We start from the raw sequence: 13,593 nt of genomic DNA, 5'->3' as shown, positions 1-13,593 counted from the left end.
TTTCAAATTACGTTCTGGTATGATGTATTCATAGAAATCCTATTGAATTAAAATATGATTCGAAATTGTATGCGTATGTTAAAAGGTGATAACAATAGCTTGTCAGATATTCAAAAGAGCTGAATATCCCAAAAGCTGACATCTTCTCAGAAGACATAATCCACATTCAATGTTGCAATCATTATTAGTACATTAGTATCGTCTGATGGTAAGTGATGCTGATTCTAGTTAACATCAGTGCATACTCTCAGTTCCTCTATTGTCGAAGAAAGTGAACTCAAAGAAGAGTATTGAGTGAGAATTTGTGTGGGACTTTCTAGAGTTGGGTTATGAGTAAGAGAGGGCGAGAGTATGTGGGGGATTTGTGAGGGGGTGTCTGTGTGTGCGTTCATGTAAGCATGGATATACAATTATGGAATTTATGAAGAGAGAAAAGAGAATTCAAAACACATCCAATTTTGAGAAACAATATGTTTAATGTGAGACATTTACTATGAAGGTTTCATCAAAATTCTGTACAAAAACTACAAATATGTATATATAAAAAAAATCTATTCACGACTCACTCAGAGTAGTAACAATGTTAGAACTATTCCACCATTTTTGTTTTAGGTAAAAGAAACCTTGGTGCACATGGATCTAGTTCTGGGCTTTTTCCAGTGCTACTTGTGTCGATAGTTTTGGTAAAATAACAAAGAGACTAGAGCCATTCACCTGAGCATATATACAGTAATACTAGGAGCAGACTGAGTTAAGGGGTATGTGCAATACAGACTACAGTACATTTGGTTCTGGCTCACTCTACCACCAGTATAGAGGACGAATTAAATAAAGCTTTATCGACAGTCGGTAGATAACAACTGAATCAAAGAGAAAGAGCTAGAAACACAATGCTATATCAGTATATATTCAGGAACACAATGAGAAAAAAAACTGAACTGTTAAAAATGTCTTACAAATATAAATGCAATATAAACGTTTTAACATACAAAAATACCAAGAAAAAAATTTATAAAACAAAATTAAAAAAACTTTATTTTTGCAAGTTTCTGTGCAAAAGTATGCACCTCCAATACATCGCTAGATGACTCACAGGAAGTCCCTAGAAGCTATTTGCATCGAACCGGAACGTTATAACATTCTGACTACATTTAGTTTGCTTTTTTTCCTCCATTTTGCTACATTACATTAGCATACACTATTTAAGTAAACAAAAATTGTTATGCTACATAAGCCCCGTTTATCCTCATATTTTCTTTGATTCTTGTTGTTTTTTTGGCAAATACATTCACATAGTTTCAAGCTCCCTGGTCTGCCCTTTGAGCAAAAAAATAAATAAATACACACAAAGACTTGTCCACTAATAAAACATGAAATATCCCAGTAATAGTTCCTGGCAATGGTCCAGTGGTTTTCCAAGGAATAAGCCTCCTTGGAAGTATCAAGACATGTAACATTACGCAAACAATTCAAATAATCACTCAACTGAACAAGCACTCATAAAAAAAAAGGAGGGTACAGCAAACTCTTTCACACATCCCATGTCAATTACACCTGTAAACCTGAGTGAAAACAGTTGCGAGCTTTTCACTGCTAATAAGAAGACACCATGTCTTTGGAATGATCTTTGTTTTGGTGCTGCTCTCTTATTGGCTTTTAATAGTCTCTCTTCCCCTTGGGGAAATACTTTTTTTTTTGGCGACAACTTTATCGATTGTTCTCTGGCTTAGCAACATTAAATGGCCTTCGTTCAGGAAGTAGACCCTAAAAATGTCTCTCTTATTCCCTCCCCACAAGGGTCCGTCCACTTTGCCCTACTGCCCTTGCATCTTCACCATTGGCCGGTTGTAGAAGCGTACCACGCTAGCCCTCTCCTGATAGGCTGAAGTAGGGCTTTGAGATGAGGTGGTGGGAGGAGCTGGGGTGTTAATGGCCGCCGTGAGGGCCTTGAGCAGCAGGGTGGCTTCACTCTGGTCCTCCTTGCTGTCTCGCCCTTCCAAGCTCCGGGCCACCCAGCGCTCCACTGCAGCTTCCACCTGGGCCGGCCCTGCCCCTTCAGGCAGCGTGTCCGCCTCGGGGCTGGTGTCAAAGCGCTCAACCAGATCACAGATGTGGGCGTGGGAATGGGGTTTAGCGTGGGCCTGGGAAGCGGGACAGCAGCTGCGCTGGTGGATGCGCAGCGAGAAGCGGTGGAGGAAGGCGTGGGCGCAGAGCGGGCAGTGGTAGGGGCAGTCGCGGGCGCTATGCAGGCGTCGGTGCAGCTTGAGGTGAATGTACTGGGTGAACTTGGTGCTACACAGCTTGCACTCGTAGGGCTTCTCACCTGAGTGGAGCCGCAGGTGGGTCTTGAGGTTGCTGGTGCTGCTGAAGCGCTTGTCACACACCTATATGAATAGGAACAGATAGATAGGAGAGTTCAGGATAGGATGATGCTGTGATAGTAAAATCATTAGAACAACTGGGTGAGACCAGGCTCCTGGTTTCTATATTATCAGACAGGGCCTTCCCTGGTTATGTGCCAGCAGGGTATGACCCTAGACTGGTTATTTTCAGTGGGAGAACCCTACTAGAAAAATAAACATAGGACTGACACCTTGATCACACCCACATAAACTCAGCAAAAAAAGAAACGTCCCTTTTTCAGGACCCCTGTCTTTCAAAGATAATGCGTAAAAATCAAAATAACTTCGCAGATCTTCATTGTAAAGGGTTTTAACACTGCTTCCCATGCTTGTTCAATGAACCATAAACAATTAATGAGCATCCATCTGTGGAACGGTCGTTAAGACACTAACAACTTACAGAGGCCTTTCTATTGACTCTGAAAAACACCAAAAGAAAGATGCCCAGTATCCCTGCTCATCTGCTTAGGCATGCTGCAAAGAGGCATGAGGACTACAGATGTGGCCAGGGCAATAAATTGCAATGTCCGTACTGTGAGACGCCTACGACAGTGCTACAAGGAGACAGGACTGACAGCTGATTGTCCTCGCAGTAGCAGACCACGTGTAACAACACCTGCACAGGATTGGTACATGCGAACATCACACCTGCGGGACAGGTAAAGGATGGCAACAACAACTGCCCGAGTTACACCAGGAACGCACAATCCTTCCATCAGTGCTCAGACTGTCCGCAATAGGCTGAGAGAGGCTGGGCCGAGGGCTTGTAGGCCTGTTGTAAGGCAGGCATCACCGGCAACAACGTCGCCTATGGGCACAAACCCACCGTCGCTGGACCAGACAGGACTGGCAAAAAGTGCTCTTCACTGACGAGTCGCGGTTTTGTCTCAGCAGGGGTGATGGTCGGATTCGCATTTATTGTCGAAGGAATCAGCGTTACACCGAGGCCTGTACTCTGGATTGATTTGGAGTTGGAGGATCCGTCATGGTCTGGGGCGGTGTGTCACTGCATCATGGGACTGAGCTTGTTGTCATTGCTGGCAATATCAGTGCTGTGCGTTACATCCTCCTCCCTCATGTGGTACCCTTGCTGCAGGCTCATCCTGACATGACCCTCCAGCATGACAATGCCACCAGCCATACTGCTCGTTCTGTACGTGATTTCCTGCAAGACATGAATGTCAGTGTTCTGCCATGGGCAGCGAATAGCCCGGATCTCAATCCCATTGGGCACGTCTGGGACCTGTTGAATCGGAGGGTGAGGGCTAAGGCCATTCCCCCCAGAAATGTCCGGGAACTTGCAGGTGCCTTGGTGGAAGAGTGGGGTAACATCTCACAGCAAGAACTGGCAAATCTGGTGCAGTCCATGAGGAGGAGATGCACTGCATTATTTAGTGCAGCTGGTGGCCACACCAGATACTGACTGTTACTTTAGATTTTGACCACCCCTTTGTTCAAGGACACATTATTCCATATCTGTTAGTCACATGTCTGTGGAACTTGTTCAGTTTATGTCTCAGTTGTTGAATCTTGTTATGTTCATACAAATATTTACACATGTTAAGTTTGCTTAAAATAAACGCAGTTGACAGTGAGATGACGTTTCTTTTTTTGCTGAGTTTAGTTACAATATAGTGTTCAACAAAAGCCTAGGGATTCCTTATATCATAGGGGCAGGGCAGGGGTTTGTGTGTGTGTGTGTGTGTTTTGTCTTGTGTGTGATTGTGTCTTTTGTGTGTGATTGTGTCGTTTGTGTGTGTCCTAGAGGTCAAGTAGACTGGAGAAAGCGGATCAAAACACAGACATACCGTGCACTCGTGTGGTTTCTCTCCTGTGTGGACCAGGTGGTGCTTCTGCAGGTGGGCTAGCTGGGTGAAGCTCTTCTGACAGAGGTGACACTGGAAGGGCCTCTCTCCACTGTGAACTCTCAGATGCACCTAAAAGAAAAATGCCTAGATTAGTTAGGAACCCACAATGACAGACAGTAATAGATTTGGCCACCAAAAAACCACCTATGTCTTCTGAAATCCTCACCTTGAGGTTGGACAGCTGTCCGAAAGTCTTGAGGCAGACGTTGCACTCGTACTTGATCTTTCCGTCCTGTTTCTTCAGGGGGTAGGGTTGGGATTTGTACCGAGGGGCAGCGGGTGTCGAGGGGCTGCTCTTTGGCATGGCCAGGCTGAGGTTCATGGCCTCCTCACAGCCAGAGGGTGACTGCAGGGGCATCTGGTGCTCTTGCTTGGGCAGGGGGGAGAGCTCTGGGGTGGCTGGGGCTCCATGAGGAGGTGACATATTTGGGGTCCTCTCTTTCAGCCCTCCCTGAGTAGCTCCGGGGTAGCGCAGAGGCACTGGGAGCAGACCAGGCTGGTAAGTCATGGAGGGGTATGGAAGTCCATCGCTACCCAGGTAGCTACTGTGCTGCAGGGGGCCTCTGGAGGGGAGCATCCCAGGTAAAGGTGGGGAGTACTGGGGGAGGAGGTGGGGGTAGTGGGGCCTGCTGTATGTGGGGAGAAGCTGATGGGTGGATTGAAGGGGTCTGGAGGGGTAGTAGAGGGGGTAGGAGGACACTAGGCCTTCTCTGTGGCTGTAGAGCCCGTGGAGGTGGAGGGGGAGGTCACGGTGCAGGGAGGGGGCAATAGGGTGGTGCTCAGGGAAACCGTAGTCGTGAGATGCCAGGTTGGGCTCTCTCTGGTCGGGTTGAGGAGAGGGTATGGCTCCCTGGTGGCCCTGGGTTACCTCCTCCTTCTCCATCTTCTGGCTGAAATCCATGATTTGGTCGTCTGGCGTGTCGGGTGGAGTGTCTCTCTCCAGCACCTCTACGTCGATTCTCTCCTCTCCTTCATCTTCTCTCTCGTCCTTCATATCGTTCTTCTTTTTCAGGAGCCAGGTCGGCTGAGGTAGGTGTTGTTTGGTGAACTCAGATTCTCTGACATCTCCCCATATGTGTTCTATGGATGAAAAGAAGACACTAGGTCAGACGTAGTGTCAACCTATTCAATCCACACAATAATACAACTTCAACCCTTCCTTCAATAGGCGAGTACTGATTGACAAACGCAAAAGTTCACAGTCTTAATGAGGTGAGAAGTGACTAATGACACACCGCACTCGCACACTCACATCCTCCCTGGCACTCCCTCTTATGGTAAATGAAGATGATGTTTTCAGTTTTTAGATGACACTTCAAAGATAGTATTTTTTTTTCATTTTGAGAAACGTGTGTGTGTGTGTTTAATGTGTGGGTGTATGTGGGTATGTGTCATGTAGGCTTGATAGTAAAACCAAGAGCTTTCATTTTTGGGACGTTTCTGTCGCAAGGTGTGAATTACCCTACAAGTGTATTTTTTCTCCGAACCGCAGGAAGAAAGACATTTGGAAATGCAGCTTCAGACTACTGACATTTAATTGGAAACCTTGTGGTAAAAAAAACAGGAATTGCCTGTGCGCATGGAACGCAAGGTACACACAATAGGCACAGGGCAAAGAAAAAAATGTTGTTTACTGGCTTGTTGTCATAGAAAAAATGGTTGCTGATTTATGTGAGTAGCTGTGTACCTTAACTGACACATGACGTATTGTTTAACAGGAATCGCCTTACAACCTGGATTAAAAGGAAAGTCAAACCACTGTAGGCTACAGTAGTGAATTAAACCATGCATTCGAGTGACAATACAGAGCTTAGGCATGACGTTTCCATTTTCACCTGTTCAGTGCCAACCTGTTCAGTGCCAACCTGTTCAGTGCCAACCTGTTCAGTACCAACCTGTTCAGTGAAAAAAGAATCAGCCATTTATTAGGCCTAGAAAATAGTCATTGGATAGACTAATTCAATTGAGGCTACTTTTATCCTATATTTCTATGTTTAATCTTAGAAGCCTAGCCTATTTGCTCTAGTCTTTATCAGGGGTTGCCAAGTGTGTGGAGTACATAGTAAAAAGGACTGTATAAATGCGGTTGTCATTGTAGCCTAGTCAACATTAGTCAACAGGTTGAATGACTGTGCAATGTAATTGTAGTGTAATAGGGTATGCCTCCTTGCAGAGTTTCTGGCAACAAAACTATTTGTCATGTATTGTATGGACACCTTGCCATACCTGAAAATACAGCTGACTATGACTCATAGACTTTACCAGGCATTGTTGAGAAGACTTTCCTACTTCCTTTGAGATTTCCCCTGTGTTGCGTCAAAAAGAGTGAGTGTGTGTGGGTGGGTGAGGTGTCTTCTACCATTAAGTCAGGTGCAGTCGTCTATTGTATTTTGACAGTAAATGACCCAACCGTGACAATAACAATGCCACCCGCTCCAGAAAGTAAATGATACAGGAAACAGTTTCCGTCACACTCAGTCCCATTGTCTACCATCTGATAAACTCTTGAGATCTTTTCAATATGAGAAAGATACTTCATGCTTGCTTTGAAGACGACAATCATGAAAGTCTGATCAGACCAACAAAAAAGAAATGTGCTCACTTTTGTGTCATTTTATCGAGCAGACAGATTTAAATCTGCTCTAGGTATGAAAAGAAAACTCAGTGTACGTCACACCTGACTGTCTTTTACTACATTGTCCTCTCACCCACTGACAGATTGTCATTGAGTTCAAGTGCCACAACAAAGGAGAGTGCTGCATTGTAGTCACAGATAAAAAAAAAGAGAGAATTAGAGAGTGGATGGAAGGAGCAATTAAATGAGAGCACAGAGAGAAATATGAGTGGAGAAAAGAGTAGAGGGTGGGGAATAAAGAAGGGGAGGACTCGAGGAGAGTGAACAGGTGAGAGGAGGGCAAAATAATCAAAGACGGTACTCACTTTGTTTGAGCTCGTCTCCCGGTTGGCTGCACAGTCTCCCGGCGAACTCTTGGCTGTACCACACCAGCAGCTCCTGATTGGCCTCCACAGGCCGGATGGTGTAGAAGTAGACGTCTCGTCCATTCTGACACGCCACCAGGTTCTGTTCAGACAGCGAGCGCGCCGGGTTGACGTAGCGCATCCAGTTGCTGCTCCGCACGTCATAGCCATCGATGAAGTGGTATAGCCGCCCCCTGTTATAGATCTGAGAGGGATAAGAGAGGAGGGGGATTAGAATACAATATAATAATAATGCAATCAAGTAATAGAATAGAACACACACACTCACAAGCACATTGTATTTAAACACAGCGTAACATCAGACACACCACATTAGTAGATGAGTTAGTACACAACTTTGTAACTGACTGATTTCTACTTTGTTGCATTCACTCATGACTGAAACAGTCATTGTAGTTGCGGAGTTGCTAAGCTGACAGCCATTGACACCAGTTGTCAAAGTGTATATATATATGTGTGTATATGAGAGAGAAAGAATAGTTCACCTCTGCCATGGGCAGAATAGACTCCTATATCCTCTTCCAATGAGCTGGTTATTGTTCCACTTGTGTTGTGTCCTGAGTGTGTCTTCCTGAGCTACTGTCACAGTCTGGTGTGAAATCAGCGCTGTCACTGCTTTTATCAGATGCTACATTATACTGACAGAGAGGGGGGCGGGGCAAAAGGCTTTTTTTCTTTTTTCTCTCTCACTCTGGTTGGGGGGTTTCTCTCAATATGCTCAGACCTGAATGGCTGCTTCCCACCAGGAGATACATCACAATACTGTCAACCCTCCACGTCACAATACTGTCAACCCTCCACGTCACAATACTGTCAACATTTCCATTACATTTCCTCACTTTTCAACTTCTCAGTAATGTATTAAATATTGGGAGCACTGTAATTGTTTTTACTGGTACCTCCTGAGGAAATGTACAGTGGCCGTCTTGGCAGACACTCAAACACACACATACTGTACTGTAGCTAGTGGCATGTGCTCACAGGCACACAGACACACGTCACGCACGTCTACACCTGCCCGGCGAGAGAGCGTTGGCACACTCTCAAGGCAAGTCCGACTTTCAGTATTGCAGGAGTAGGACGGGACGGGTCTGGCTTACAGGAGGAAATGCCAGAAGAAAGGTGAAAACGTAGGACAAGAAAGCATTATTGGGGAAACGACACAGAGAAAACTCCCGAATGACATAAGTCACTGCCGTGAGACAGAGGGGACGAGGGCGTGTGGGAATGAGAAGAAAGTGTGTATGAGAGAGAGAGAGAGAATGGAACACTAACAATCACTTCCTGTATGTCAAACTTGTTGAAAGGGACTTGAGCTCTGGGAAAGCAGTTAGTGTTACTGTGAAGGACGCTAGACTTGCGTTTGTGAAAAGATCCACAACTTCCTCAAAAATCTGTTCAAAAGCCCTGAATACCTCCTGGGCTTCTGTGCAATGCATTTTGGTTTCCTTTTAGATGGGAACTGACTGACTTGGTGTGAAACTGTTTAACCACTTTTGCTTCTTCTTCTAAGAATAACTGGAGAAGAAAACTAGGACCAAATTCTAGTCAAACCTCTTTGCCCGTCTCTTTCGAGAAACAGTTCCCATAGATTGTTGTTCGATAAGGCATTGAGATTTCCCCCCTAGAAACCACAGTGTCATTTTATTCACGTGGTTTCATGGCTGTATTTACAGTATGTCTTGATATACAACTCCAGCTGACTGAGAGCAAGTCATAACTACTTTTTGTTAATCCTGTTTTCTTTGAGTGTGCCAACTCTCGTTTGTTGCTGCCTGAATCCTGTTAGGATAAGATAGGAAGAACTATGAACTTTAATGAGGAACCACGATTAAAAAAACAAACCGTGTGTGTGTGAACTTGAACGGTTATTCTGCCTGCTCACCCGCCAGAAGTATTTCCTGTTGGCCTGTTTGGGGACGTTGTCTTTGTTGTAGATGTCACCTTGCAGGGGTCCGAAGCGAGTTCCTTGGGGAATGTACTCTTTGCTGAAAACGCCTGTCACCTAGAACACAAGACAATACATCATCAATCACTAATCCATGCTACTAATTATGCTGGCGAGGTAGAGTACAACAGTGAGAATGACCTTCACCAGTCTCTCTGTAGTGCCTGGACTTTTTCGGTACATGTTCAATGTCTACACTCTGAGTCAGAGTTTACCAGACGAAAGTTACACCCATGAAGTAAAGAAAAAAATATGCATCCACAGTTATCTTGAGAGCTGGGACAAGGAAACAGGGAAATAGCTATCGTAGAACTCTCTGCCCTGAGCCCTGACGGCCAGGAATAGCAGCCTGACTCACACTTCAATAGTAATTATTTAGGATGTACTGGAAGTTTGAATAAGGCACAAATCAAGTATGATAACACCCAAGATTGGCATGGGAGCATCTGTGGGACGCACACATAGCGTGGGGGTCTTACGGGGTTTTGTCTTGAACCCCCCTTTTCCAAGAAGGAAAATTAGGAAATTGACTTTTTTTTGTTGCCATAAGTTACTTCCTTGTGCTCCAAAGTCTACCTACTTGGCCATTTACATGTAAACACAATGAGAGAACCAATAATACTTCTCAGATCATCTTTCAGTTACAAAACTTCCAGTTACAATGAATGGAAAATGTTCTGTGATAAGTGGGTACAAAAGGGACAGACAAGGAGAAGAGAGTGAAGGAAGGAAGGGGGGATGAAGGGAGGGAGGGGAAGGAGAAGATCTGTTGCGTCCTGGCCAGGGGGTGACGGAGGGTGAGACGAGAGCGGGTGTGACAGGGATGTTGTGCGGCCCCGGTGTAGCGGGACTAATGAATGAGTTGCAACATGGCTGCTGGTCAACGACCGGGGGGAGTGACGCTCGCTTCTTGACTGGACCACGCCACCACTCTCCCTCCCACTTTCCCCTTAGCTGTCCCTGCTCAGAATAGGTTCTCTCACAGCCAGGAAATGCGGCCCGTGACGATGCCTGCCCTGCACCCCAAACTAAAGTTAATCGTTGGAGCTTAACCTACTTACCCCCCCCCCACACACACACACACACACTGCTCAGCCCTTCTCTCTTGGCACAACCCACGCCCCATCTGCCACGTGTACCCTCGCACCCCCAGCACGCTTCAGGGTTACGAAGGAATGGTACAACCAATCCAAATCAGCTTACTTTATATTCTCCTAAAATAAGTACATCATAACTAAAAAAGAAACCCCCCAAAAAAAAAAAAAAAAAAACAGTAACATGAAAATTTACTTGAATTTCTCTTGCTCAATAATAACTTTGTGAACAACCTGAGAGTGTCCCAGTCAATCACCATGACCAAACAATAACTGGTAACAAACAATGTCTGGCAAGGACTCTTAAGTACATGTAGGTAGTGCATAGGTTTTTATTTTTATTTCAATTGTTATGTGTCCGTTTCCTGCTGACTCACACAACCTCTGGTATTGTGACATTTGCTGGGAAACACACACACACACACAACATAAAAGAGCCACAGGTCATGTGGATTGCCAAAGCAATTTCCAAATAATCAGGGGAGAAATCACCATGATGCAGTTATAGAAAGGGGAGCTCCTCTGAGAAAAAAGACAACCTTACCAAAAGACAAGCTGTAACATTGAAATGTTGTATTTTACATGTGTGTCTCAGTGAGACACTCATATTAAAAAAAAGTTGTGCTTGGAAGTGCAAGTACTGCATCTGTCTTTCTTGCAATGACGCAGTAGAGTTGAGGGTCACTTTGCCTCTGGTGAAACAGGAACAGACTTCTCACAACCCCTTGGTGTGAAAGGGAAGTCTTGCACTGTGCAACATGCTGCATCTGGTTTGGCTGATGTCTGTGTTTGTGAGGGTGGAAGGCGACTAACAAAGTCATATAAAGCCTCAACATGAGTTCATAACCACAGTTTTCACGCCTCGCAGGCCCAGGCAGAAAAAGCAGCAGAGAGGATGAAAAGACTGAGACAAAGAGGAACGAAGAGTATGCTCACTCAACCACAGGAAAAGTGAAGAATGACCAAGTGAGAAGTGTGCTAGAGAGAACGGTGGCCTTTGTTTTTCAAGAAGAAAGAGGCGGCTTTTCGACCACAATTTCAAGGTCACTTTTCATTACAGCAAATATTGCAGAAAACGTCTAGTATGGTGTCCACTTTAGGATACCCTCAGTCTCAAACGTCATGCTCTGGCAGATACCTTCTCAGGTGAGTCATAGGGTTATAAAGCAAGCCAGTAAGCGGATTTCCTGACACACATAGCCTTGGGATTTTGTGTGTGTGTGTGTGTGTGTGTGTGTGTGTGTGTGTGTGTGTGTGTGTGTGTGTGTGTGTGTGTGTGTGTGTGTGTGTGTGTGTGTGTGTGTGTGTGGACCCAGAGAAATGACTGTCACACTGACCTAGAGACATGGTAACAGTAAAGAGGTTTAGGCCTTTTACCTGAGCTCCCACGAGTTGGCCACTGTGACACGCTAAACGGACCAGACATAGGAATGGAATGGAGCAACTTTTTCTTGCACCAAACACAATCCTTGCCTTATGGCTGTCCCAGATGAATTTAGACTTAATGAACTCATTCAGACTGATAGAGTATGCAAGACATGCATTATTCTCTACAAACTACACGAGCATATAGACAGACCAACCAAAAATGATTGTGTATCACAGAATATGCCAATGCACAGACATGTCACTCGTACTTCATTCCCATCAGACTTTCTAAGTCTGGCACATAGAAATGCTACTGAATGGGGTTTGTATTACGTCAAGTTCCTACCTCATTCTCTGTGTTGTACTCAAAGGTGAGGTTGCGGGGTATGGACATCATGGCTTTAGGCAGGCCAATGCTGGGGTCTGACATCTGGTCAGGGACAATGTAGGTGCAGTTGAGGGCAAAGTCGTCCTCTTGCCACTCACTCATATCTGGGGCTGTCTCCAGCTTCATCTTGATACTCTTTGTTGTTGATTCGCTCTCCCTCACTGGACTTGGTTTGGTAAGGTGTTACCTTGGTGATAATTTGGTTCAAAGTTGGTTAAAACTAGAGTTCTGGAAGAGAGAAGGGAGAGAAGGGGTGTTATGCTGCTTTACCCTTACATGAATTCACTGGTGGCATCCATTTGCCTTGCGTGTTGTTGTCACTAGTAGTTGTCTCTTGATAAGCACTGTGTTTTGAATTGACTGAAACTGTCTTAATCCCACTGCATGATGAGGTGTGGACAATGTTTGCAGTTGTCAATATAATCCATGGAGCTGAAATGGCTGACAAAATTAAGCAATATAATTCATCCAAAACAACCCCAAGTTCTCGTTCAATACCGGAACTGTGAATCAAGTCAATGTGTCATTTCACCAAAAAAATCTATCTAGATTTTCCATTCAACCCAGCAAAAATTCTTAACATATTCCAAGCCCAAATATTATTCTGAATGTCGCCACGGATCATCAAATCCAAATCCAAATCCCAGTCCATCAAGTAAGTGTAAATGAGTCATCTCCATTTCTCAACCACTGTTGTTGACCATGAGCTATTATCCCAATCCAAACTCAATTAGACCCAAGGGGTCAAGTCTATTCAGTGCTGTTCATTCACTCAGCATTGATTCAAATGGAACATTTCACAATTTACTTTACTTGATATATTGCATCAACAACTTCCTTCTAAAACAGTGGATGTCATACGTGTTCAAAATAGGAAGCAGTTGACTTACTGTTAGTCATTTAGTTGTGGGATCATCATCTCTTTGCTTGGGTCATCACTTCCTCTCTTTTACTTCTCTTCCACTATTTCCCGTGTCACTCTCGCTTTGTTCGTTTTTTTTACAGGGAATTCCTCCCTGTAACATCCTTTGGGTATCCTTGCTGTGCCCACTTTGCCTCTGCCACCAAAACTCCCGAGACACCGTTGGGCCAGGATTTTTACCCCATCCTCTCATCCAATGAGAAGCTGCCGTTGGCCATGTGACTGAGAAGATTAGTTTGGACGTGCGCCAACTGGCTTTGGACAATGGCATGAATGTACACTTTTGACCGCAAGTGACCATGCACACACGCGTACACATGCGCACACCCAAATTAACACCCTCAACCCATGGAAGACATCTGAATGAATGAATGAATGAATAAAAGAAGAGCAGATGGCTGGCTTGTGGCCACTGAAAAACACACAGATAGACTTTTGCTTGGATTGGCCCTTAACGAGCAATATGGTCTGGTGGTACAACCTCCTCAGCCCCTCTCCTTGACCTACATCTTGGCCTGCAACATCTTGCTCTCCTCAATCCCCCACATCACACACGCATACCATTTTTGTTGTATTCATAATTAAACATTTAGGTGCAAAGGT

At 44.8% G+C, this 13,593-nt stretch overlaps 1 protein-coding gene across 2 annotated transcripts; it reads right to left on the bottom strand.

The window, feature by feature from the left end:
- Positions 1 to 453: 453 nt before the first annotated feature.
- prdm1b (PR domain containing 1b, with ZNF domain) lies at positions 454 to 13,093 on the bottom strand. Of its 2 annotated transcripts, XM_024441775.2 has the most exons (7): positions 12,959 to 13,093; positions 12,027 to 12,296; positions 9,156 to 9,275; positions 7,211 to 7,454; positions 4,437 to 5,350; positions 4,211 to 4,339; positions 454 to 2,384 (listed from the first exon to the last, which is right to left on the bottom strand). In XM_024441775.2, exons 2-7 carry the CDS (start codon positions 12,192 to 12,194, stop codon positions 1,815 to 1,817), a joined length of 2,145 nt encoding a protein of 714 aa, XP_024297543.2. In that variant the 5' UTR covers positions 12,195 to 12,296; positions 12,959 to 13,093; the 3' UTR covers positions 454 to 1,814. The 2 variants fall into 2 exon arrangements, with proteins under 2 accessions (XP_024297543.2, XP_024297544.2); XM_024441776.2 differs by lacking the exons at positions 9,156 to 9,275; positions 12,027 to 12,296; positions 12,959 to 13,093 and adding an exon at positions 7,756 to 7,886.
- Between the last annotated feature and the right edge of the window lie 500 nt (positions 13,094 to 13,593).

Source organism: Oncorhynchus tshawytscha, linkage group LG13, assembly GCF_018296145.1.
Source record: "Oncorhynchus tshawytscha isolate Ot180627B linkage group LG13, Otsh_v2.0, whole genome shotgun sequence".
Taxonomy (NCBI): Eukaryota; Metazoa; Chordata; class Actinopteri; order Salmoniformes; family Salmonidae; genus Oncorhynchus; species Oncorhynchus tshawytscha.
Note: the sequence above shows the minus strand (reverse complement) of the source record. Positions and strands in the feature narration are given on the sequence as shown.

Excerpts from the sequence above, each read along its gene's own strand:
- prdm1b (XM_024441775.2), bottom strand. The coding sequence starts at position 12,194 with ATGAAGCTGGAGACAGCCCCAGATATGAGTGAGTGGCAAGAGGACGAC. Across the intron at positions 5,351-7,210 it reads GGGAGACGAGCTCAAACAAA|AACACATATGGGGAGATGTC; the intron begins GTGAGTACCGTC and ends TTTCATCCATAG. Across the intron at positions 2,385-4,210 it reads AGAAACCACACGAGTGCACG|GTGTGTGACAAGCGCTTCAG; the intron begins GTATGTCTGTGT and ends CTATTCATATAG.